Raw genomic sequence first — 23,708 nt, 5'->3', positions numbered from 1 at the left:
ATCTTTCTGCAACCTCCTTTTGACACCAAACAAACCAAAAAAAAAAAAAAAAATCAAAACCCAAAATACACACAGAGAACTTACCACAGAGACTTTGCTCACTACATCCCTTGCAACTGCTAAGCCTTGAGCAAAAGTCCGGGCTGCAACAAAGGCGCGTGTAACCTGGAGCTTCAGTTTCCGAGGGACATCTCCAAAGGGCTTCAGCTGCTCTGTGTATTTGCTCACGCATTCCAGGTACTCATCTGTAAAATGGTACTGAGAGTTCACCAGGCGAAACATGCGCTCCAGAAGGCGAGCCCAGAAGTCATTGAGCATGTCTCCCAGGTTCACGTTTCCCGCCACATAGTAGCGCTTCAACTCTACGAAGAGATCTTTAAATAGTTCTGAATTTTGCATGTATAAGTGGCCATATGTCTTCACAAACATATCATTCAGGGATTTCTCTGCATTTTCAAGTAGTTCTTTGAAGAATTCTAAAAAGAAAAGCCAAAAAAGGGAGGGAGAAAACATTTAGAAAGGCTGTTTTCTAGTAGTTTAGAAAGGCTGTTTTCTAGTAATTAAATAGCTGAGTGAGGTGAATTTGAAAACTGGAAAATAACTGTGACATTCAGCTGGAAAGTATGTCTGTAGGAAAGTGCACCGCTTCTGAGGGGTCTGCATCTCAAATCTTTGTCATGAAAGGAAGCCTATGTCACAACATCATTCTTTCTCATAGAGAACGAGAAGGAAAATTTAAATCAGCAGTTTCTCAGTAATCAGTACAACATTCTGAAATCCCTCAACAAAAACGGCAGGCTGGATATGACAACGGCGTGTAATGCCAGCACTTGGGAGGCAGGAGGATCAGGAGTTCAAGGCCAATCTCAGCTACCCAGTGAAGTTGAGGCTAGACACAAGACTGTCTTAACAAACAAATGAGCAAGGAAGTAAGCCAGGAAAGAGTAGCAGCAGCAATATACATTCAGGTATGGGGTCACAGCCATCATTTGCAGCAACTTTCTTGAGAGCTGCAATTCTTGTCTCCATCCGGGCCCCACCCATCCATGACATTATTCTTGTTCCTCAGGATCATGGTCAGATCCTAACTGCTGAAGAAGACCTGCCTAGGCCAAGACACATAGCAATCATCCTCCATAATCGTTAATGAAACCAATTATAATATAAGAGTTGGCTAAGGGAAGCAGCCAAGGGTGGTGTAAACCAGAGTTCCCACTGATCAGAGGCTGAGTTAATTGGAACTTAGAGCGCCTATCCAGCAACTGCTTGTAGAGTCTGCTTTCCGGGAAGCTCCTGCTGTCTGAACGTCAGAGAGGAGGCGGTAACCGAGCATTTGTGAACAGGTTTATTTCTGTAATTCCCCATTTGGAAGCTTCAGTGTACATGCGGTGAGGCTCAAGCAGCCGAAACTCCCTGAGTTCACAATTGGCCACAGCTCAGGAGTAGAACTCAGCACTATAATATGCTACGAGCCTCAAGCAGTGTGAACGGTGGGGAAAGCCTAAGACTCCTACTTTGAGGTTTACATGCCATGGTTGAGAAAATAAAAGCCTCCGACGTCCCGTTTACAAAACAGGCCATTCTCTTGCACCCCACATGGCCAATGCTGGCACAAAGTCATGCTCAATATACACAGGCACTACTAATAATACACGGAGTGACGCTATCGTCGCTCCTAGAATTGATGCCAGCAACCATTTAGAACATCTTTTAACAGACTGGCTTATGTCTTGCCTAATGATGTCGAACATAATCCATCTGGGGGGAACAGAAATGAAGGTCAAGCTGTTGGGAGGTCCGCTGAGAAGGCCTATAGCCTTATAAAACTTGGAGCTGTTTATCCAAAGGGAAATGCTTAACAGCTCTACCTCCCAAGGTTGTGAAACGTCCCAGACATCCACGAGACTGGAAGCAACTACTGGGTGGAAACTAAGGGATGAAACACCATCAGCCATGGGAAGAGAGTTTACACTACCTGGAAGGCAGAATGCTGGAAGCATCGCACACAGCTGAAACTTAGGAATTGGGGCCTCTTCCCTCCTTCCTCCCAAGCACTTTAGCTGCAGACTATTCAATTTCCCAGAGGCCTGGTGGGTGTAAGAACTGAGCTTGGGGACTATAAACACTTCTCAGCTCTAAAATTCAATTATTCCAGTGTAGAAAGTACTGGCTTAACATGGGAAAAACCTGAGTGGAAAGCCAAAGTTGTCCTATCAAAGTATTCTATGTAAATATCCTGCCTTTTAAAAGAGGACATCATGTGCTTCTGGAATTTCTATCGCCAGTCACTTGTCTTCCATCAAATAAACATCCAAAGTTCTTGAAAAGGGTCAAAGGAACTCTGGTTGTGCTATTAAATACCATTAGTTCCTTCTATATAAACAATCAACTGGCTATTGATGAATGAGCTAGAATGGATTCTAGAAGGAACCCACGACCTTGAGAGAGTAGAAGCTCTTTCTATTCAATCCATTTGTTCGGTGCCATAAATCAGCCCCGCGCGTTTACATTATGAGGAAGCTGTCTTTTATACATAAGCACTAATTCCTCCTTCACTATAAACGCTGCATCTCACAGCCTTAGTGTGACATGCCAACACTAAGTTATCACAGCAACTAAATTCCTCAGAAGCCTCTTTTTAAAGTGCTACAGCCCAACCTCTTCTAACTGTTAGGCAAACTGAAGGAGTCATCCATCCGGTCTCTCGCTGCGAGCAAGTATGTAATGAAGAACAGCTAAGTTGGGCGTCTACAAATGGAGGGAAAAGGAGAAACAAAAAAATTCTTCCTGACGATGGGACCTGTTGGCTTGGGACTGTCTACTCCAGCCTCTTCAGTAGTCTGAAAGCCACAGCAGACACTTTCCTCTGCCATGGCATGTCACTCCTGGAGAGCACCTGAAAGAGCATGGGGGCACTAAAAGGTCACATACTCAACTCCTGTTTCGCGGCGGATAGTAAATTACTAAGCTGCCCCTAAGTTAGCAAGCCAGTTGCCAGCTGCAGTCCTCCTTTGGGGCTGTTAGCATATCAAAGAGTGCTAGGGGGCACTGCCAAAGGATCAGTCTTCCCTTTCCAAGGTTAATTTTATTAATGACCTCTCCTAGGGAGAAAATAGAGTGTTTATTCTCTCACGGACCATGAGTTTAGCTAAGTTGCCAGGGACTCAAACTCAGTACCATATACTTAGTACTTCTGCTGGCATCATCCACTGTCCCGCAGCTAGCCAGCTGAACTGAGCACTCTCAGATTACTTTGCATCCAATGGGCCCCCAGAGACGGCTCTGGGCCCACATAAACAAGTAAGCTAGGAAGCTAGAGCAGCCACAACAATCATCTCCATGCTATATTTTGCGTGCAACACTTAACAGGATATTATGTGATATTCATGATCTCATATCAAGAAAAATCATGGCACCAAACCATTTAATTAGTGGTTCTAATTGCACGCATGTTTGTGTGTTCTGTGTTGACACACAAAAAAAGGATGAAGTAAACACAGTGGTGATGGAGGAATATTGATGATCAAAGATGACTGTTTTCAATGTTTCAATTTTTGCTCCCTCAAAATTTTCAATGACGTAAAATTTTTGACTGACACATAACATTTCCACACATTCTTGAGGTAAGATTAATATTTTGATTCACAAATCCATTAGACAATGATCAACTTGGGAGATTAACATATCTGTCACGTTAAACTCCTGTCAATCCTTTTTGCAAGTGTATTCAAATTACTCTCTTCTATTTTGAGATACATACTATGGTCAACCTACTTGGCAATAGCACAGCAGAGCTTTCTCCTCCTAAGCAACTATAATATTTAACCAAGGATTAACCTCTTCCCATTTCTCCTCCCTAATACCCCTCACCAGTCCCTGAATCTACTCTCAACTTCGGTGGGTTTTTTTTTCTTTCTTTTTTTTTTTAAAGCCTCATGTAGTACTTCCACAATGTCACAAATGCTAGGATTTCATTCTTATGGTGGAATAGCATTCTGTGTGTGAACATCAAATTGTCTTCTTCCATTAGTCAGTTGATAGACAAGTGGGGTTCTGAGTCCTGGTCACTGTCAGCAGTGTGGGCAGTTGTGACTTTGCCAGACTGATCTCATTTCTTTTGCTTCTATGTGCAGCAGTAGAACATGGTAGATGATCTCCACTTCACAGTCAGCAGGCTACTCTTAGAATTCATAGTTCCACTCCATTCCATAGTCGCTATGCTGACCCTACAACAGTGTACAGGGCTTCTTCCTCCGTTGTCCTCAGGAGTATTTTATAATCAGAAAAAAATGGTATTCCTTCCCATGTACAGAAGAGTCTTACTTCTTTCACTCGGTTTCATCCGGAGGCCTCAATGCCCTACCTCTTTTTTTATCCCCCCAAATTGTCTAAGGTGAACAGTGTCAAAGAAAAACATCATTTAACAAAATCAGCATTCATTTTTTTTTCATCAAGATAAGTACTTCTTTTGCTGAACAGAATCTTTCTCGCCAGAGCAATTTGAAAATTAGGACAAGTATGTAGAAGACTCCAATTATCTGTAACTCCACAACTTGGAAGTACCAAAAGCTTATTGGATTCTTTGTCTTTTTTCACATGGCCACATGATTGACAGCCCAGTGCTTCCATACTACTGTCGTGTAACACTACGTACTTAACATTTCCTCTAGAATTAAAGCTTCTCCAGGAGGATCATTTTTAATAAGGTGGATATTTTATTTAATTTTTCTAAGATAAAAGATAGTATAATTACATCATTTTCCCTTTCCTTTTCCTCACTCCAAGCCCTCCCATATGTCCCTCCTTGCTCTCTTTCAAACTCATGGTCTCTTTTCTCATTAATTGCTGTTACATGCATGCATGTGTGTGTATGTATGTGCACACACATGTACAGACATATCCCTAAATATAATATGCTTACTCTGTATAATGTTATTGTATGTGTATTTTCAAGGTAAATCATTTGGTATTGGATAAGCAATTGCTGTGCTCTTCCTTGGAGAAAACTTATTTCTCTCACATGAAACATTTTGGCTTACTTCCAAATTTCAGTAGTCTAATTAATACTGTAACACTGTAAATGTGCACATGTAAATAATACTATAATGTGCATATTAACATTCTACATTAATCTTGATACATATCTACCCTTCCTTAGGATACACACTTAGCAGTCAAAGGATGTGAACATATTTAAATCTTTTAAGACGCTGCCAAATCAATCACCTGAAAGGTGTGCCAATGGAATATACTTGATATTTGAGTCCTATTTATTTCTAAATTCACAGGGCTCCATCAATTCTCCCAAGGGAGGGGGGGTGACGAAGATGGGCTAGAGTAATGAGCAAGAATGGGCTAGAGCATGACAGCCTGGGAATTCTCTCTGTCAAGCAGATGGAGCCTTACCTGAACAGGTAGCCACCTCAAGGAGGGCTGCAAGGAGGAGCAGCCTTTCAAGTGCCCAGGTTCAGTACACAACAAAATAGTGAAGCCAAAGGTTTGTACTGGCCTCCAACTGCATCAGCATCTTCTGCCCACCAACTATAAAGTCTCAAACTAAGACTGCTCTGGATTCAGCGGAGACGCATACACACTTTAAATCCAATGAGATAATGAAAACCTCAGCAAACGCTTACGTTTCAGAGACTAATTCAAAGCGCTGAAGAAAAAAAAAGCTGCTAATAATCATTCTCAGCAAGTTTCACAGGTAAATTTTTAAAGAAAAGTTAGGGCCTAGAGAGATGGCTCAACAGTTAAGAACACTTGTAGATCTTGCAGAGGAACAGCGTTCATTTCCCAGTGTCCACATGGTGGCTCACAGTTGTCTGTAACCTCAGGTCCAGAGACTCTAGTGACCTCTTTTTACCTTCATGGGCACCAGGCGTGCACACGATGCACATAATATGCAGTCAGACAATCATACGAACACATAAAATGAAAATAAACAAGCATATCCTTTTAATAAGGGGTTTCTAAAACTACACAGGTTTTTAGTTTGTCACATGGATGTGAAAGAACACAGGATAAAATAGCAGTGCTTGCCAACAAAACTCAAAGGCAGTTAGTGTGATCTAGAACAATGCATTTTGAAATAGGCCAGAAGGCTTCATGTCTTTCTTTGTATTTGGTGGCCACTCTGCCTGTGAATTGGTGCCCAATACACTATAGTGAAGGTTCAAACAGCCACAACTGTTTTAAAGTCTTAATGACTGAAATCTAAAGTGAAGACTTAAAAAAAAAATCTAGGGACTTGGAGAAATGGCTCAGCTATTCAAGGATACACTGCTCTCGCAGAGGATCCCAGTTCAGGTGCCAGCACCCACAGCAAGTGGCTCACAACAGCCTGTAACTCTACCTCCAGGGTATCTGAGGCCTTCGTCTGGCCTCCCCAAGCACCTGCAGTCCTGCACATATAATCATGCATGAACACAGGTGGGTACGCTTAAATAAAAATAATAAAAACAAATCCTAAAACAGGCAGTGGTCATGTACCCCGTTAGTCATTCTGTGACTTCAAGACCATCCTGATCCACATAATGTGACCTTGTTTCCAAAAACAGAAGACAGTCTCAGTTTATATTACTATATACATTTCCATAACATTCAAAATGTTTTAGGGTTTGTTCTAATCTAAAAATGAGCTCTTTATTAACATGGGCCAGCAACAAACTCCCCGCTCCAATAACAAATCCACGAAGTTCAAAAAAAAGAATAGTTAAGACCAGGGGGCTAAAAATAAAATTCTCAAAATTTCAACTTAAGCCATGAAATTTCAATGGCCATGAAGCTGAGGTATTTTTGTCACCGAAGGCGAGTGGACAGTTTACTCTCACTGAGGCTCGTACTTTCATAGGCCTCTGAATTCAAATGCCTTCAACCACTGAAGGCTCCACATTGGTCTTCCTACCGGCCTAATGAAGTACTAGCTGTTATCAACTACAGAGATTAAAACACAGATTCAGCGAAGTCTGAAGAGTACTTCATATCATGCCTGTGTGCTATGGTAACGGGGGAGCGGGGGGGGGGGGGGGGGGGGGCTTGTGATGATAGCCACTCTAGCCTGCCCAGCCCAGGTGGATAGATAGAACAGACAATTATGTCTTTTATGTGCCTTTTAAGCTAATTCAGAAAATTTCAACTATTATTCAAGTTAACAAGCTGCAGGCTCACGGGAGGGTTTTCAAAGACCTGGGGAAAGTAGCTGGGGGTTAAGAAACAACAGGGGGAAAGAGGGTCCCATACAGATGGGCTAATTAGCAACTTGTAAGACCTTCCACGAAAGCAGCTGGTCCAGGCACATGCTTAAAAGATTCGCAGAATTTTTAGAATTGAAAGGGTTTTGAGGGAGCATCTAGCTCAACCCCTCATTTTATGGAGGGAAAAACTGAGACCCAGTTAATTGCTCCAGGTCACAGAGGGTCCTGTTGCAGAATCGGGCTAACAATTCTTTGTGCTCTGTCTCCCAACCGAAGTGTCTTAATTTCCGCCTAAAATGACAAAGTAAGAGAGTTTTCCCAAGAAATTCGTATCGGGTGTCATCTCTGGTTTTCCATAAGATTTCTCTGAGTGTGCAAAATCTCTAGCACACAGTGTGACTCAGGTAATTGTTGGGCCATCGTGTTTCTTCACAGGGATTGCGTAATTTTCATGCATGCAATTTTCATGATGCAATCCAGCAATGTATTTAACCCAGCAGCTTTGATCACTTTAATAGCCTATGTTTCTCTTAAAAACAATGGGCCTCACGAAGTGGCAGACATTTGGGGGACGAGTCTTTATGTTGTAGTTCCCCCAAACACGGATTATGCTCCCTTCTACTATTTCTATTCCCTTTGCCAAGCAATTCTTCCCAACAGCCACTGAACTATTTAGCATAGTCATGAGACTGCTTCACCTAATGAACAGTTTCGCTACTAAAAAATTCCCAAGACTGGCCAAGAGGGGGAGCAGCTAACCATGTCACTCCAGAGTTTTGGCTCTGGGACCATTTTAAGACAGAGTTGACAAAAAAAAAAATCTTGCAGAAGATCTTGTCTTTGTTGGGTTGGGGGAGGAGAGAGGCGGGGAGGGGAGCAGAGAAAAAAATGTAAAAGACAAGATCTCCTGAGTAAATTGGGAGCATGGAGACCATGGGGGAGGGCTGAGGGGGTGGGGGGAAGAAGGGACAGGAACAGAAAAAAATGGAGAGCTCAATAAAATTCAAGTATAGAAAAAAAATCTTGCAGAACAGAAAAAGTACAAAAGCCAGTCCTCATTTCCAGAGACACACATTTAAAGAACAGGCAGCCTGGCAACATTGCTCAGGGGGTATAAACTGAGTCTGATCCCCAAAACCCACAGTGGAAACAAAACTAAGTCCTGAAAGTTGTTGCCTGACTTTGACACACACCCTGTGGCATGAACATACCAGCTGTACACACGCACGATGATGATGATAAGAAGTAGCGATAGTAGTAATATAATTTTAATATTTTAAAAATAAACCCAGGAAACTGGTTGAAGTGCTATATGGAGACACTGTCAAATGAGGTCTTTCTTGTATTTATGCAGGTCTGAAAACATACACACACAACTTAGAATGTACAAATCAACTTATAAACTATGAGTCACTTGAGATATACGAACAACAGAAAATGAGAGGTGCAGAAGCAAAACACCCCCCAATTAAAAAATTCTTAGAGACAAGGAAACAGGAAAAAAGATTTGTTCTTCACATTTGATAAGTCTAAAAATGGCAAATCAGGTAATGAACCACACTCTCTTGCAACGGAGGCACAGTAACCAAAACCTGGGTCAGTGAAGCCATTTCATGCATCTACATAACACTTTGCTAAGACAGGAAGTTGCCAAGGCTCAAAATCATCTCTTGTGAGTATGCATTCTGAACTTGGACCTGGCCAGACCACCTCTTATTTCCCCCTCTCCTTCTGCTATTTCCTCACTATGTATCTCCAGGGGTTTGTGTGTAACTCTGCTATCTTCTTCGTTCCCTAGCCACCAATCTTGTTTCTTTGCCGAATTTCCTCTCTTCCCTTTCCATCAAAGACACAGGTTTGTCCTCTTTATCACAGTTCGGGCAGTTCTTTGATCAAAACAACCTTACCCTTGGACTTCTGAGAATTGAAATAACCCTAAAGCACTTTACTCAACACCCCTGGAACTATCAATCAAACATCCGATGCAGCGCCTACTAAAAGGATCGCTGGGCACCAGACAACTGATGTTTTGCCATGAAAAATGATTTCAGAAAACGTCAATAAAATGTGCAAAGTATTCCAGCTCTGGTCTGATCTCCAGACCAAACGGATTTCAGCGGTTCACAACAAATTTTAATTGGTACTCATTAACTTTATTGTCTTTGCCATATTTTAAATTAGAGTCAGAAAAAAATAAACGGAAGTTCTATAATCATGTTTAGTAGGTTTGGGAACTTATAAAGGTAAATTTTAATGTATTTATTGAATGTGAAGAAGAGCAATTGTTTATATATTTTTTAAAAAAATCCAAGCATATGTTAACACTTACTGATAGCGGTTCTCTATATAGCTTTCTTCAAAAGAAAGCCTGAACATTGTAATCATACTATGTAATATACTGCTATAAAACCATGGGGAAAGAGAAGGGGGAGAACATTAAACCAGCAGGCCCATAGGCAATGACTGTGGGCTCTATTCCAGAGAAAGATATGTATAACCAGAAATAGGACAATTCTCTTTGGAGAAGTCTGTACCAAGAGTTGGATATTTGTTATAGTCAACAACTTTCTCTGTAAGAAACCCAGACCAATGCTTTTGGGTGTGTCTTACATTTTTTTCTGAGCATCTCTCTCAACCTCAAGCTTAAGCATTTATTAAATGCCTTATTTCTTATCTTGGCCTCCAAGTGTACTGCATCTAAAAAAGAAAAAAAGGAATGAGGTAGTTTAGGGAAGGTGGGCTTGGGGATGGGGAATTTCCACTGCATCTTGCTCTCAACGGAAGCAGGACTTGTTTCCTTAGTAATTCTGCTATGAAAGTCCCATGTGGTGATTTGTAGAGCCATTCACATCTATGCCAGAGTCGAGAGATTGTCACTGTTTCTGGGCACGTAGTGCACACCTGTAGCCCTAGCACTAGGGAGGGAAAGCAAGATCACAAACCACAGGACTCTCAAAAAATTAGATAGACTTGGAGGGGATGGATAATGAGAATAGGAATGAGTCGCTGCTTTCAAAACAAAAGCAGTGATCCAGAGACAAGGAAGAGTCTAACACTGTACTTGCCAATAATATCTATTTTCACAAAGTATTAGCATGTGTCCTTTAACAGAAAAAGCTAGATATACCAGGGCTGGGTTAATCAGGAGGATATAAAGATACATATATTTATTCTCTCCCATCCAGAGAAATGAAATAGAATTAAAACCAAACGGTTTGGAGGTATAGGCCAGTGGTTGAGTACATGTATAGCGTGTGTGATGTGCTGGCTTCCTTCCCCAGCCACAGCATGCAAAAACAAGACCAAATACATCTTGCACACAGTGTACTTGAAACAGTGAATAGGATCAATAGTATACACTAAAAAAAAAAAGAATCCAGACAGTATTTAAGTACAACTACATTACAAATAAAATGTGTCACAGTCTAGCCTGGACAGCTTACTAATACTTATTAAATTGGTCACAAAAAAAAAGTTTCAAATAATGACTCTCAAATGCCTGAAATACAACCTGTTCTATAGTTGAGGACTGTCTTATCAGCTCTATCAAATCTAATTTCGTCTAACTTTTCACCATGGTAACAAGCCCTTTGCAGGAATATTCAAAGACGTTTCACATCTAGAAAATTTGCCTTGTACTCCTTCACCACGCATAATGTCAAAAAAAAAAAAAGCTTGCTTCAAAGGTACCATGTAATTAGAATGGCCTTTAAAAGGGGCACAAAGAAAGTTGTTTTGATTAAATCACGTCTACTTCACAACAATCCTGAGTGAGCAACATCACAGAAAGGAATCCTAGGGAGGCTGGGACCCCATATTCTAGTTTTGCATCTGTTATCTGTGGTGTGGCTTCAGGTAGGGCCTGAAATGCCTCTCATCTGCCTCCTTCCTTTCTATTAAAGTAACCACGTTAGAGGGTTTAGAGTCCTGTGGTTTTTCCATTCAAAGACTATACCAGACCTCAGCTCTTAAGGAGCCTGGAGAAGCAGCCAAGCTTAGTAAAGAGCATAGAGCAGTGGCTACTTCCAGGTTATTGGCTGCATGGATGCTCAAGAGCTGAGCACCAATTCTGTCTATGTGCTATGGGGATTCGAAGAACTGTAGTTGGCAGTCCATTGGGAAATTTAATATGAAGTCCAGCATCTGTAGAACCTCTCTACTGGATTCGGGGGCGGGGGGGGGGGGGGACAGTTCTGAGATGCCTGCTTTTTATTAGGAAGTCGTTTGTTCAGTGACTTGCGTCAACAACACTATGCAGTGTTCACCCAAAGAAAGGAAAGGAAAGGATTTAAATGAACCTCATCTGCAGGGAGCCGGACGGATTGCCATTACAAGATGGCGCCGACATCCTGTCTTGTTGAAAATAAACAACTCCATATTTGGCTATGCCTTTGAGAGCTGCATGTCTCCCTGTCTCCCCGTCTCCCCGTCTCCCCCCCCCCCCTTCCCGCATGCATGGATGAGGATCCTTGAGCCTATCCCTATGCGGTCTGGTGTCAGCTGTTGATGGCAGCCAATCACAGGGCAACCCGTGTGCCAATTCCCTATTTAAGCAGCTGCCTCAGTGCCCTTCGTCCCTTCGCTTCATGCTGTCTCTCCCCTTAGCTCCCTGCCCCTTCGCTTCCTACCCTTCCCTTCCTGCCCCTCGTTTCCTACCCCTTTTGTTTCCTGCTCTCCCCATCAATCAAGGACACTCCAGTAAAGCGTTCTGAGTAGAATCCTGGTGTGGTGGTTGTTCTTTCTCGCCGGTCGAGAAGTCTGCCACACTCATCTATTTTTAACTCCCATTGGCCATATTTCCATCATGCCTAGTATACAGATGCCAGTGCAAGCTGCTTAGCTAACTTGCCCCTGGAAGCCTGCTTAAACCACACGGCCACCACCACATCTTAGGAGGAAACTGAAGCACCGAGAGAGAACAGAAGCCATCTGAGAAGCGCTCACACCCAACAGCTGTCACCTCTTACATGCAATTCAGAACACATACCATCAAACTTCTTGTAGCGGGACGCGAAGATGGCCTGCAAATGGTTGCACTGTTCACTGAGCACGCTCTGGAAATCATCTTTACTTTGCAGGCCGTACTTCTCTTCCATCTCTTGAGAACAGCAGGTGTAGCCATGGGGACAGATCTTCAAATGGTCGCCTGGAAGGCAGAAAGACAATCTGTGTCAGCACTAGCCAGCAGGTCCAAGAGAGAAAGGCTCGCTTTCAGTGTGCAATCCTCTTCACAGTCGCCAGGGAAGCCCTTTGTGAAAGCTCAACCATTGCACAGATCTAAAAGGACTCGTGGACATGAAAACTCTTTATTCTTGTATCCCAGTTTTGTTGTGGTTGTTTTGAAATAGAACTTTATTATTTTTTTTTTAAAAAAAGCTCTCAGCCAGGTGTGGTGGTGTGCACCTTTTATCCCAGCACTCTGAGTTTGAAGCCAGCCTGCTCTACAAAGTGAGTTCCAGGACAGCCAGAACTACACAGAAATCCTGTCTCAAAAAACAAAAAAAAATGCAAATAAATAAAACATCACACACCAAAATTAACCAGGCCTAACCACTTCACAACTTAATGAACTTATATAGAGTTAGAATTGGAATTTAAAATGGAAGTTGTGATGAGTCATAAAGCTACCATCACCCTCAAAACAAAAAAACAGAACTTTGTAAAACTTTGTAATTAAGATGGCTTAACCACAGAAGTCACTGTGGGGCCGTAAGAACAGCATCGATTGATAGTAACACAAAGCTCTTTCATAAATTCCTTATGATTCTGTGTGAAATACTTCATAATTCTTGTAAATAAGAGATTCTTTTAAAAGAATTTGGGAGTTTATATTTCAAGAGAAAGAGAGAATTGTTTATAAAGTGTGATAAGAACCCAATAGGTAAGTCCACATTGTAGTATAGGAAAGTAACATATAAATTTATAAAAGCATGAATTCTACTGAGGAAAAGCAGAGACCCATACACATTTCACAGGGTTGGTCATACAAAGAAAAACTATGGAGGTTCATATTGGATAATCTCTATGCTAAATCCTTTCTTTATAAGGGATCACAGATAATACTCTATGTTGAGATTTTATATTGCCACCTGCTAGGTAGGTTATCAGACTATATCTACCTTCTGTGTGATGTAGTTACTTATTCCTCATCTTCCCACAGACCGGTGGTTTCCAATAAGTGTGATCTTTATGTGGTGATGTAGCCCAGAGTTAAAAGTGTCAGATGGCTCACTGTATAGCGACCTAGGCCACAAAGTGTCTATGCTCTTAGAACTACAATCTGTCCACAGTTCAGAGGTAAGGTTTGGATGGGTTCTCCTATGACTCCTCCTCTTGGCTCTTCGTCAGTCACAGAATGAAAATTCTGCTTTGAAGGAACCAATGCATCACCTCAAAATGACCAAGGAGGTTTAGAAAAAGCCCAAAAGTAAACCAGACCAGGTACTATGACTTGAGTCTCTCCAATATTTACTGGGTTGATAAAACTGTATACAAATTCACAAGATTTGATTTCACTGCTCTGCTATTGCTGTCCACATACGTAAGACAAAGCAGAATCTGAAAAGAATCAAAATCTCAGGGATCTGGGCCTAGTATACCTATTGTCCCAGCTACTGGAGGGGTAACATGGTGAGACTTCATCTCAAAATGCAATCTCAAGAATAAATCCGCTAGAGGCATGGGAGCTTGACACTGGTGTGTTAAACAGACAGAGGGCCATGGGATGACAAATACATCTTCTACTGCTTGGCTTTTGTATACTTTCATAAAACAAGCCTTCCCCTAACACAGACACCAAAGGAGCATTAGGGCTAGGTGGGAGTGTTGAACATAAAATAGAGTTTGTATGTGAATTGCTTATCACTAGATTATTACTGCCTAGATACAAATAATTACATACATTTATATATATATATATATGTATGTATGAGAGAGAGAGAGAGAGTAATTATTTTTATCATGCACTCAGTATATATGCTGTTGGTTGTTTTTTACTCTTGGGGGGGAGCTCACCACGAAGCTCCCAAATAAAAACATGGAGGCTTTTTATTTCTTATAAATGTCTGGCCTTTGCTTGGCTAGCCAACCTATCTTATCTTAAATGAATCTATCTATCCTTTTGCCTCTGGGCGTTTCCCTTTCTCTTACTTCTGTAAACCTTACTTTCAGTTTTACTCCACAACTGGCTGGATGGCTGGACCCTCCCCTTGTTCTCTTGCTCTTCCTTTCTTCCCAGATTGCCCCTCCTATTGTACTCCCTGCCTCCCAGCCCCACCTATCCTTTCTCCTACCTCACTATCGGCCATTCAGCTCTTTTATTAGACCACCAGATGTTTTAGACAGGAGGGAAAAAAAAATCACAGCTTCACTGAATTAAACAAATACAGCATAAACAAAAGTAATTCACCTTAAAATAATTTCCTACAACATATAATCATTATTTGCAATTAAAAGGTACAGAGACTGTTACTAATGAAACTAAAATGTGTGAGGCATGAAAGGGCAATCTTCAAATAAACAATCATTTCTCCACCCACAAACTATTGTTTCCTTGGTGATTTCTGAAAGCCATGGACAATAGATAATTTTTACTAACAGGGAAAAAAGATTTGAAGAAGATTAAAAAATAGTTTACAGCTGAAGTTATAAAAATAACTCAGCTCTCAGTGAAAGAAAAGCAGTTACAAAGGTTGCTAAGGTTCAGATTGACGAAACCCCTTTTGCCTAGGAAGAACAGTAGAGCTGGCTCTGGCGATGTGAGTGAGGGGAAGCTGGATCGCAGGACCTGAGAGCGGGAGAACTGGCCCTGCTCCTTGCTGCATTGGGTAAACCAACCAATGCAGTGCTGGAGAGTTTATTCTGGAGCTGAGGATGAGGGAAAGCTAGCGAGCTCACCAACCGGTTACCACCCAGGCCCAGAAACAGACCTACAAGTTGACCCATCCCAACATCCACCCAATCTATGAACTGTTGGAGCATGTGAAGGGGACAAACCTGCAGATCCAAAACTGCAGATTCTCCATGACACAGGGCAACAAACAGGATATCCAAGAGGATTATCACTGAGAGCCCATTATCATTACTGGCGTTATAGCATAAATCAAAGGCCTCGAACCAGACCAATGACTTGTAGCAATGAACACGTCCAAGATGAATGGACTAAAGGGTAAACTGTGTGCTTCAATGGGCCACACTGTAGCTTCCATGACAAGATTCTTTTTGTTGCTGTTGTTGTTGCTTTGTTTTGGTTTTGTTTTGTTTCTTTGTTTTTCTTTTAAGCACAGTTTTGATGTATGTGTGCATGGTAGGAGGAGACAGGGAGATAAGTGGGATCGGAATGCATGATGTGTAATCCATAAAGAACCAATAAACAAATTAAAAAAAAAACCTTAAAAAGTCCCTCTTTTGGGGTTGTTGGTACCAGAACACATAATCAACAATGATAGGCAGTTTGTCTGCTGCTTTCAAGCTTTAGGGGTCCTCTAATAGTCTAAACACATAAAAGAGTATAAAGGCCCCAACTATATCATCTTACGGCACAGTACTCAGAAGGCAGACTCAGGCAGATCTCTAAGAGTTCAAAGTTAGCCTGGCATACATAGCATTCTCACCCCTTTACAAAGACTCCATTGGGCATGTATGAAATTCAAATATTCAAGGCACACACACACACACACACACACACAAAAATCTCAGGAGTTTGGAAAATCTATTCCACCTATTTTTTAAGACACGGGCACTGTGTGGCTCTGGATGATCTGGAAGCCATCTTATATAGAACATACCTCAAACTCACAGAAATCCACCTATCTCTGTCTCCCAAGTATTGGGATTAAAGGTGCTTTCATGCCTAGTTGTTAAACCTTAGGAAGCTCACACAGGGAAAATGGATTATCTGTTGATTTACTGAATACTGTCAAAATAGACCAAAATAAAAGACCCCTTTCTTCAACAGTATATATGTGTCTGAGGGTTTGTGCGTGTGCACGTGAACACAAACACACACATACACACCCCAGACACTCTATCCATCTCATGTCCACCAAAACCTCCAAGAGGACCTTACGATGGTGTGCTTATACTTGATTATAGAGAGTACATTTATCTGAGACAATTTATAAAGACAATTAGTACACCTTCATATTGGATCTTTCCAGAAAGATGTGACCCGCTGGTGAGAAAACCTAGCCTGTGTTGTGTAAAGGATACCAACAGGCTAGAAACATGGCTAATGTGTTGATGGCCAAAGCCGTCTTCCTCTGAGAGTCCTCACTCTCTACTCCTCTGAGCTATATAAAAGGTGCTCCTTGAAAATTTAATTTCAAGTCTTGGACAAAAGAAATGTGTACTCTAACACACGCTTGTAAATTAAACTCCAAAGCACACTGAAGCTGCTGGGGATTAAGGGACATGAGCAGTTAATGCTGCTGAGAAGTAGAAGGAAGAAAAAGGCAACAACAGTCTTGGGCATTTGAATTATAACTGTGTTGCAGTAAGAATCTCTGAGCACATAAGCAACAAGAATTTTTACCTTTCTTTATTTTGTGTCTTGGGGTGAGGGAGGCTTGGTAGCACCTTTACTCGCTGAGCCATCTTACAGGCCCTTATGTGTCTTATGAAATTGACTATTTCTTCTTTGTTAAACTTTTTAATGTGTCTGAGTGGCTTGCCTGCACATATGCCTGTGTACCATGCGCGTGACAGGTGCCTGCAGAGGACAAAACAAGGCATTAGATCCCACAGTACTGGAGTCGCACACAGTTGTGTGCTACCGCGTAGGTGTTAGGCACAGAATGCCAGGTCCTCTGGAAGAGCATCATCACTGGTGACAATGAGTAAGAAGCCACCTTGGGCTGTCTCAGGCCCTCCTTTCCACCCTCTCCCCCCAGATAGCAACACAATAGAGTATCTTCATTTCCTTTGTGAGGAACTCTCTTCATAACTGAAGCAGTCAGTTTTTTTGAGAGCAGCCAGTGTAAACTCATTGCCTAACATTGACAGTTAAAATGTATCCACTTTATTCTTCAAATGCGCCACTCACTGCATCCCTTCCCCTTATTTTTTGAGCACCTAAATCTGAGTACATGCTCAGGGATTTGGCTCAGTGGTCGAGTGCTTACCTGGTATGTGTAAGGCTTTGAACCAAAATTAAAAAAGACAAAAAAAAAAAAAAAGAAGAAAAAAGAAAGAGAAAACCTCTGGCTAATTACACTTTAATCAGCAAGGTAACTCATCTTGAAGGCAGATCATGTAGGGTGTTTGAATTAAGGTCTGATTGCATGTTTGCTGTATCCATTGAGATGCTTTTTTTTTTAAGAACTCCTTTTTTAAACCCGGCCATCCTATACAGTTCTCATTTCAGAAAGGTATCACATTCCTTTAGGCTACCAGAGCTGAACACAGGGACAACAGAGCTGATTTGGGACAGGCAGCAGTCCCTGTGAGACAGAGCAGGAAACAAGCAATATAGATAAGGATCTCCAACTGTCCTTTGTCCCCCAGGCTACCGCTTCATTTCTCTACCTCGATCTCCTGCCTCCCCAATTCTGGAGATATATACATATGTTTATATTCCTTTACTATATTCTGTCTGCTTTCCAGCCTGCCCTCACACTGCGGACTGTTTTTTTTTTTTTAACCACACCCCACTTATTTAAATGCATGTTTTATGAAACAGGGGCTGATATTGTATTTGTAGGACTTATTCAGAGGTCCTTGTTCGTCATTTAAAAGACAGGCGAACCGAACACTTTACGATTTTCTCAGGAAGCACCTAATTTAAGCTACTTTTTGTACAAGGTTCGACTGATGGAGGAAGGTCATTGGTTAAATAAAAAGAAACTGCTTGGCCCTCATTGGTTAGAAGATAGATGGGAGGAGTAAACAGAACAGAACTCTGGGAAGAGGAAGTGAGCTCAGACTCCACAGCTCTCCTCTCGGGAGCAGACGCCTCAGAGAGACGCCATGCTCCCAGCTCCCAGGAAGATGCACGTGATGAAGCTCCGACCCAGGATGGACATAGGCTAGAATCTTCCTGGTAAGCGCACCTAGGGGCGCTACACAGATGATTAGAAATGGGCTAAATTAATATGTAAGAATTAGCCTAGAAGAGGCTAGATAGAAATGGGCCAAGCAGTGATTAAATGAATACAGTTTGTGTGTTGTTATTTCGGGCATAAGCTAGCCAGGCAGCCGGGGTGCTGGGGACGCAGCCCTGCCGCCCTTATTACTACGAATGGCGCCCGATGTGATGGACTAAACCCACGTAAAAAACCTGAGAAGGGGGGGCTGGAGAGATGGCTCAGTGGTTAAGAGCATCGCCTGCTTTTCCAAAGGTCCTGAGTTCAATTCCCAGCAACCACATGGTGGCTCACAACCATCTGTAATGAGGTCTGGTGCCCTCTTCTGGCCTGGAGACATACACGCAAACAGAATATTGTATACATAATAAATAAATATTTTAAAAAAAACCTGAGAAGGCTTAAAAATAAGGGAGAGAGAGTATAACACAGATTTTTGCTGTTTGTTGGTGGCGTGCTGTAGAGAGATTTCCTGATTCGGCAACAGCAGCAGAAAAAACGCTGTGTCATTTTAAAGCGCAGCTTCTTGGGGCTGTGCTGCCAGCGTGAACTCTGGCTTTGAAGCATTTGTGGCACTCTACTTGCTAGAGGCAAGCAAGCGCTCTCATCTAAGAGAAGCTTCCTGACTCAGCTTTAGCTGCAAAACCCTGCAGTTCATTAAGAGGTCCTGCCACGAAACACTTAAATGGTGTTGACGAAAAGCTGAATGCAATGCTTTTCGGTTTTCAGCCGTAGCAGGAAAAAAGCTGCGCCGTTTAAAAATGCCAGCTTTCTGGGCTGTCCTGCCAGGGCAAGGTCTGACTCTTTTACGCAGGCGGTTCGTGCAGTTTGCAAGCACAGGCTGCTGAAGGTCGCTTGCTGGTAGGGACCTTGAAACGCCATAGAGTTGTGGCTATAAACATGGCTGCAGCCTGTATATCCGCCATGAGGCTGGAAAGCTAAGGAATGGGCTGGATCCAGCCGTCAAAGCCACGGCTTTAGTCCTACTGAGATTGCTTGGTAAATTAAAGACTCATGTGGTCAGAAAAAGAGAGAGAGATACAGTAAAGAGAGTGTCAAAGACAAAGATAATTTTTAAATGATTTACAGCGTGTTAAAAATATATGCAGACTAAAAGTTGAAGTTCTTAAAGTAAAAAACAAAAAAAAAGGAAGAGAGTTGTTGTGTGTGGTAGTATACACCTTTAATCCCAACACTTGGAAGGCAGAGGGAGATTGACCTCTGTGACTTCAAGGTGTGGTAGCACACGCCTTTAATCCCAGTGCCTAGAAGGCAGAGACAAACAGATCTCTGTGAGTTCAAGGTGTAGTAGTGTACACCTTTAATTCCGAATGCCTGGGAGGCAGAGACAGGCGAATCTCTGAGAGTTCAAAGACAGCCTGGTCTAAAGAGTTACTTCAGGTCAAAGATACAGAGAACCTGTCTCAAAAAGCAAAGAGTTAAAAGTAAAAATAAACAAAATAGAGGTTAAAACAAAGCTGCACAAAGATGAAAAATACAGAGAATTTTGATACTGTATGCTATTATGCTCTCTTTAAATTATTTAAATGCTGAGGAAGGAGCAACAGATGCTAAAAGATATTTATTTATAAATGCTGCTGAACTAATCCAACATAGATATTTTGATGCCTTGACTTTGAAATTTGGATCTAAGGACATGATGCTTTGGAAAGGAGTTTCTTATTTTGTTTTCACAAAGGATGAGACCCTGTTCATTTCTTCTATTCCGATTTGGTATGATGGACCACGCCCTCCTGAAGGGTTGGGGTGAACACCTTCAGAAAATTGCTTCGCTCAACTGCCAACTGAGATGAAACTAGCACACAGGTTATACCATGAAAGACCTAATTAACGACGCCCCCATTCAGCAGGAAGCAGGTTGGATAGAAATAACTGCGCCCATATTCCCAAAAAATGTTTATAAATGTTCTTTTACATTTAAAGGGGGATATGATATAGGTATGAATAATTTGCATTAGTATAGATTTTGCTTTATTGATAGAGATTTACGGTCAATTTTGTTATATGTATATGTATTTCTTTTTTTAATTATTTATTTATTTATTATGTATACAATATTCTGTCTGTATACCTGAAGGCCAGAAGAGGGCGCCAGACCTCTTTACAGATGGTTGTGAGCCACCATGTGGTTGCTGGGAATTGACTCAGGACCTTTGGAAGAGCAGGCAATGCTCTTAACCACTGAGCCATCTCTCCAGCCCTGTATATGTATTTCTGATATTGATTAAGGTATTGTGATTGTGTAGTTCATTATTAAAATGTAATGTATAATTAGGAAATATAGGTTGTTGATGGATAATCATAAATAATAGTCAAGTTTGTAGTCATGTTAGTTAATATTTTCTAGATGTGCGTAGATATATTTTAGATAGGCATTCTTCATATTTTTCAAAGATTATAGAATATGGCATTTTAAATGTTTTAATAACTTAGGACTTTTCAGGACAATGAGACACTCTGCTCCTGGCAGCACCAATCTACTTCAAGAGGAAGATGGGCATCGACGAGGCTCCTTATGGAGTTTGATAGCCATTTGGGCAAGAAACTGCTCTTGCCTGGACTATTGCATAAACTGGACACAAAGAACCCGCAGAGAGAGGACTACTGAACTTGCCTAAGGTGAGAGGATCTTTTAGTGTTCCTGATTCATGAAAGAGTCTGTGAGACATTCTGCAGGACACAACAGATAGTGACTGAACTGACTTTGAATTTTCCTGCTTTATGGAAATGTCTGCTGGATACCATGGGCCTGAAGGCTGAAGATGGATGCCCCAACGGTACAGAGGAACTTTGGATGACTGTCCAGGCAGCGAGATGTCTCTGTCATTTCTCGAGTTTTAAAAGTTGCTTTTTTCTTGTTTGCTTAGGTAGTATTGTATCTTTCTGGAGTCTTTGATGGAGTTAAGAATAGTTAGTTATAGTTTTCCTTAGTTATGATAAAGATTATTGTAACTTTTACTTGATAACTGTTTCGTTATATGTAATTTTGCTATGTTAAAGTTAAAGCCTTTTTTTTTTCTTTAAACCGAAAAAGGGGAAATGATGGAGGAAGGTCATTGGTTAAATAAAAAGAAACTGCTTGGCCCTCATTGGTTAGAAGATAGGTGGGGGGAGTAAATAGAACAGAAGGCTGGGAGGAAGAGGAAGTGATCTCAGACTCCACAGCTCTCCTCTCCGGAGCAGATGCCTCAGAGAGACGCCATGCTCCCAGCTCCCAGGCAGACGCATGCCATGAAGCTCCGACCCAGGATAGACATAGGATAGAATCTTCCCGGTAAGACTGGTGCTACAGTTTATTAGAAATGGGTTGATAGGGATATCAGAATTAGCCAGTAAGGGCTAGAGCTAAAGGGCCAAGCAGTGCTTAAAAGAATAGTTTCCGTGTAATTATTTTGGGTAAAGCTAGCCGTGGTGTCGGCCGGGTGCTGGGGACGCAGCCCCGCCGCTCCTATTACTACATTCGACTACTTTTTTTTTCTTTTGTGGGCCAGTGGCACTCAATAGTGGGGGGAAAGTCCCCCAACCCTGTCCTAGGAGGAGGCTTGAATGAGACTCAGTGAAGCGTGTTTTTAAAGTTTAGGTCTATGGCATTGAAAAAAAAAATCTCTCAACAGGACCAAACTTCTCGAATGATAGCCGCTCTATGTATTTCTCTTTGGTCTTAATATCAACGCAGTAGATTCCAAAGACAATCACAGTACGTTACTATGAAATCTTGCCGTGTGTTTTTTGGTCCTTTTTTTTTTTCAGTTGAAATTGATGGTTTAAAAAGAAGACACTGAACATTGGCAATCTCTTCGGCCTTGTAACAGCACTCTGCGGCGAACAGTCCAGAGAAATAGGTTTTTGTGCTTATCTGTCACCTACTCTCTTTACCAAAGACTGGCTCTGATGCACAAATGGGTGCAGCTAATGGTCACTTATTCTCAGATGCTCCTAACTCAGCTTCTCATGGAACTTGCTGTAAATGGTGGTTGGCTTCTCAAATGGAGGAGAAGCCATACTGGCCCACACCATGTGATTGGGAAGGCACAACATTCTCTCCACCTTGGCAAAGTGCCTGCCCAAACACACTCAGGAAAGAAGAGTCACTCATTGCATACTCCGGGGAAGGAACGCATGAGGGGTACAGGAAGAACGAAGTAGATAATGTGAAGTGTAAATGCTAAGTAAGAGGCAAGGAGCTTGCACCCGTTTCTCAAACATTTGCTGTTTCACATGGGATATGAAGAGGGGTCTTCACAAAGGAAATGAAAGCTATCTGTTTTGTTGCTGCTGGGGTGGGGAGCTGAAAGGGATCTTTCTTATATAGCCCAAGCGGGCCTCCACGTCACTGAGACACCAAGGATGACCTCGTTTAGGATGACCTTGAACTTCTAGGATGACCTTGAACTTCTCTAGTCCTTACGTTTCCATCTCTCACTGACTAAGATTACAGACAGGTACCCTCAAAACCAAATCAGCTGAAGCTCTAGCCATTGTTGTATTTGTGACAACTTGTACTAGGTGAAAAAGGAGGAATTTTTGACAGGAGGGTACACGTGGAGGAAAAAATTCATACCCAGTAGTTGACTAGTGTGTATATTTGACTGTGAAGATGGCAAGCAAATACAATCACTTAAGAGCCATCAAAAGAAAATCCAAGACAGGGAATTAGGCTATGTGGCCGTCCATAGATAAATAGATAAAGAAATAATGGGATAGAGATACTATGGAGCAAAATTACATGATTTATGGAGGGAAAAAAAACAGACATGGAGATCATCACGTTAAATGAACTACAAACCAGAGTCAATCCCTTACACAGATACCTGGGTTCTGCAATAAGGACTATCAGGGGCAAAAGGGACTAACGAGAGGGGAGTTAAGAAAACTTGGTGGTAACCAATGCAAGCAAAGTACATGGTCTGTATATGTGAAGACATCATGATGAAATTCAATGATTTTTACGGCGATGTAAAAGGGTTTTAAGTTTTTTATTTTTAAGCAATAAAGCAAAGTCTTGGGCTGGATGTATAGCCCAGTATAGAACACCCATGAGCAAAAAAAAAAAAATTCTTAAGGAAATATGATACACAACAATGTAAGATCCTGGATGGGATTCTGGACTGAGATTAGGAAAAAAATCTAAGAAAAAATAATCACAAATTGTATGTGGATATTCAAAGCAGCACCACTGGTAATTTCCAAATTTCCATCAACAGCGGAATGGGGTCAACAAAATATGGTATATCTGCATAAAAGAGTAATACCCAATCATAAGAATAAGTAAAATTCGGATATATTTTACAACCTGACTGAGGCTTAAAACACTGCTAAGTAAAAGAAGCCTGTGAAAAAGTCTTTGCTGTGTGATTCCACATGTAAGAAGTGTTTCCCATCAGCAAATCTGGAGACAGAAAGTGCACTA

General features: G+C 41.6%; 1 protein-coding gene across 1 annotated transcript in view; it reads right to left on the bottom strand.

Annotated features, from left to right (window-relative positions):
* Positions 1-23,708, bottom strand: part of LOC121445086 (glypican-4) — a 114,577-nt gene that overhangs the window by 21,835 nt on the left and 69,034 nt on the right. Inside the window, exons 2-3 of the mRNA XM_041647091.1 lie at positions 12,184-12,342; positions 85-476 (exon numbers count right to left, since the gene is read on the bottom strand). Coding sequence (XP_041503025.1) covers positions 85-476; positions 12,184-12,342 — 551 coding nt within the window. The remainder of the gene's footprint in view (positions 1-84; positions 477-12,183; positions 12,343-23,708) is intronic.

Source organism: Microtus oregoni, unplaced genomic scaffold (assembly GCF_018167655.1).
Source record: "Microtus oregoni isolate MIOR12 unplaced genomic scaffold, Mior012 000156F_ref0000345, whole genome shotgun sequence".
Lineage (NCBI taxonomy): Eukaryota > Metazoa > Chordata > Mammalia > Rodentia > Cricetidae > Microtus > Microtus oregoni.
The sequence above is the reverse complement of the archived record's forward strand: the minus strand, read 5'-3'. Positions and strand labels throughout refer to the sequence as shown.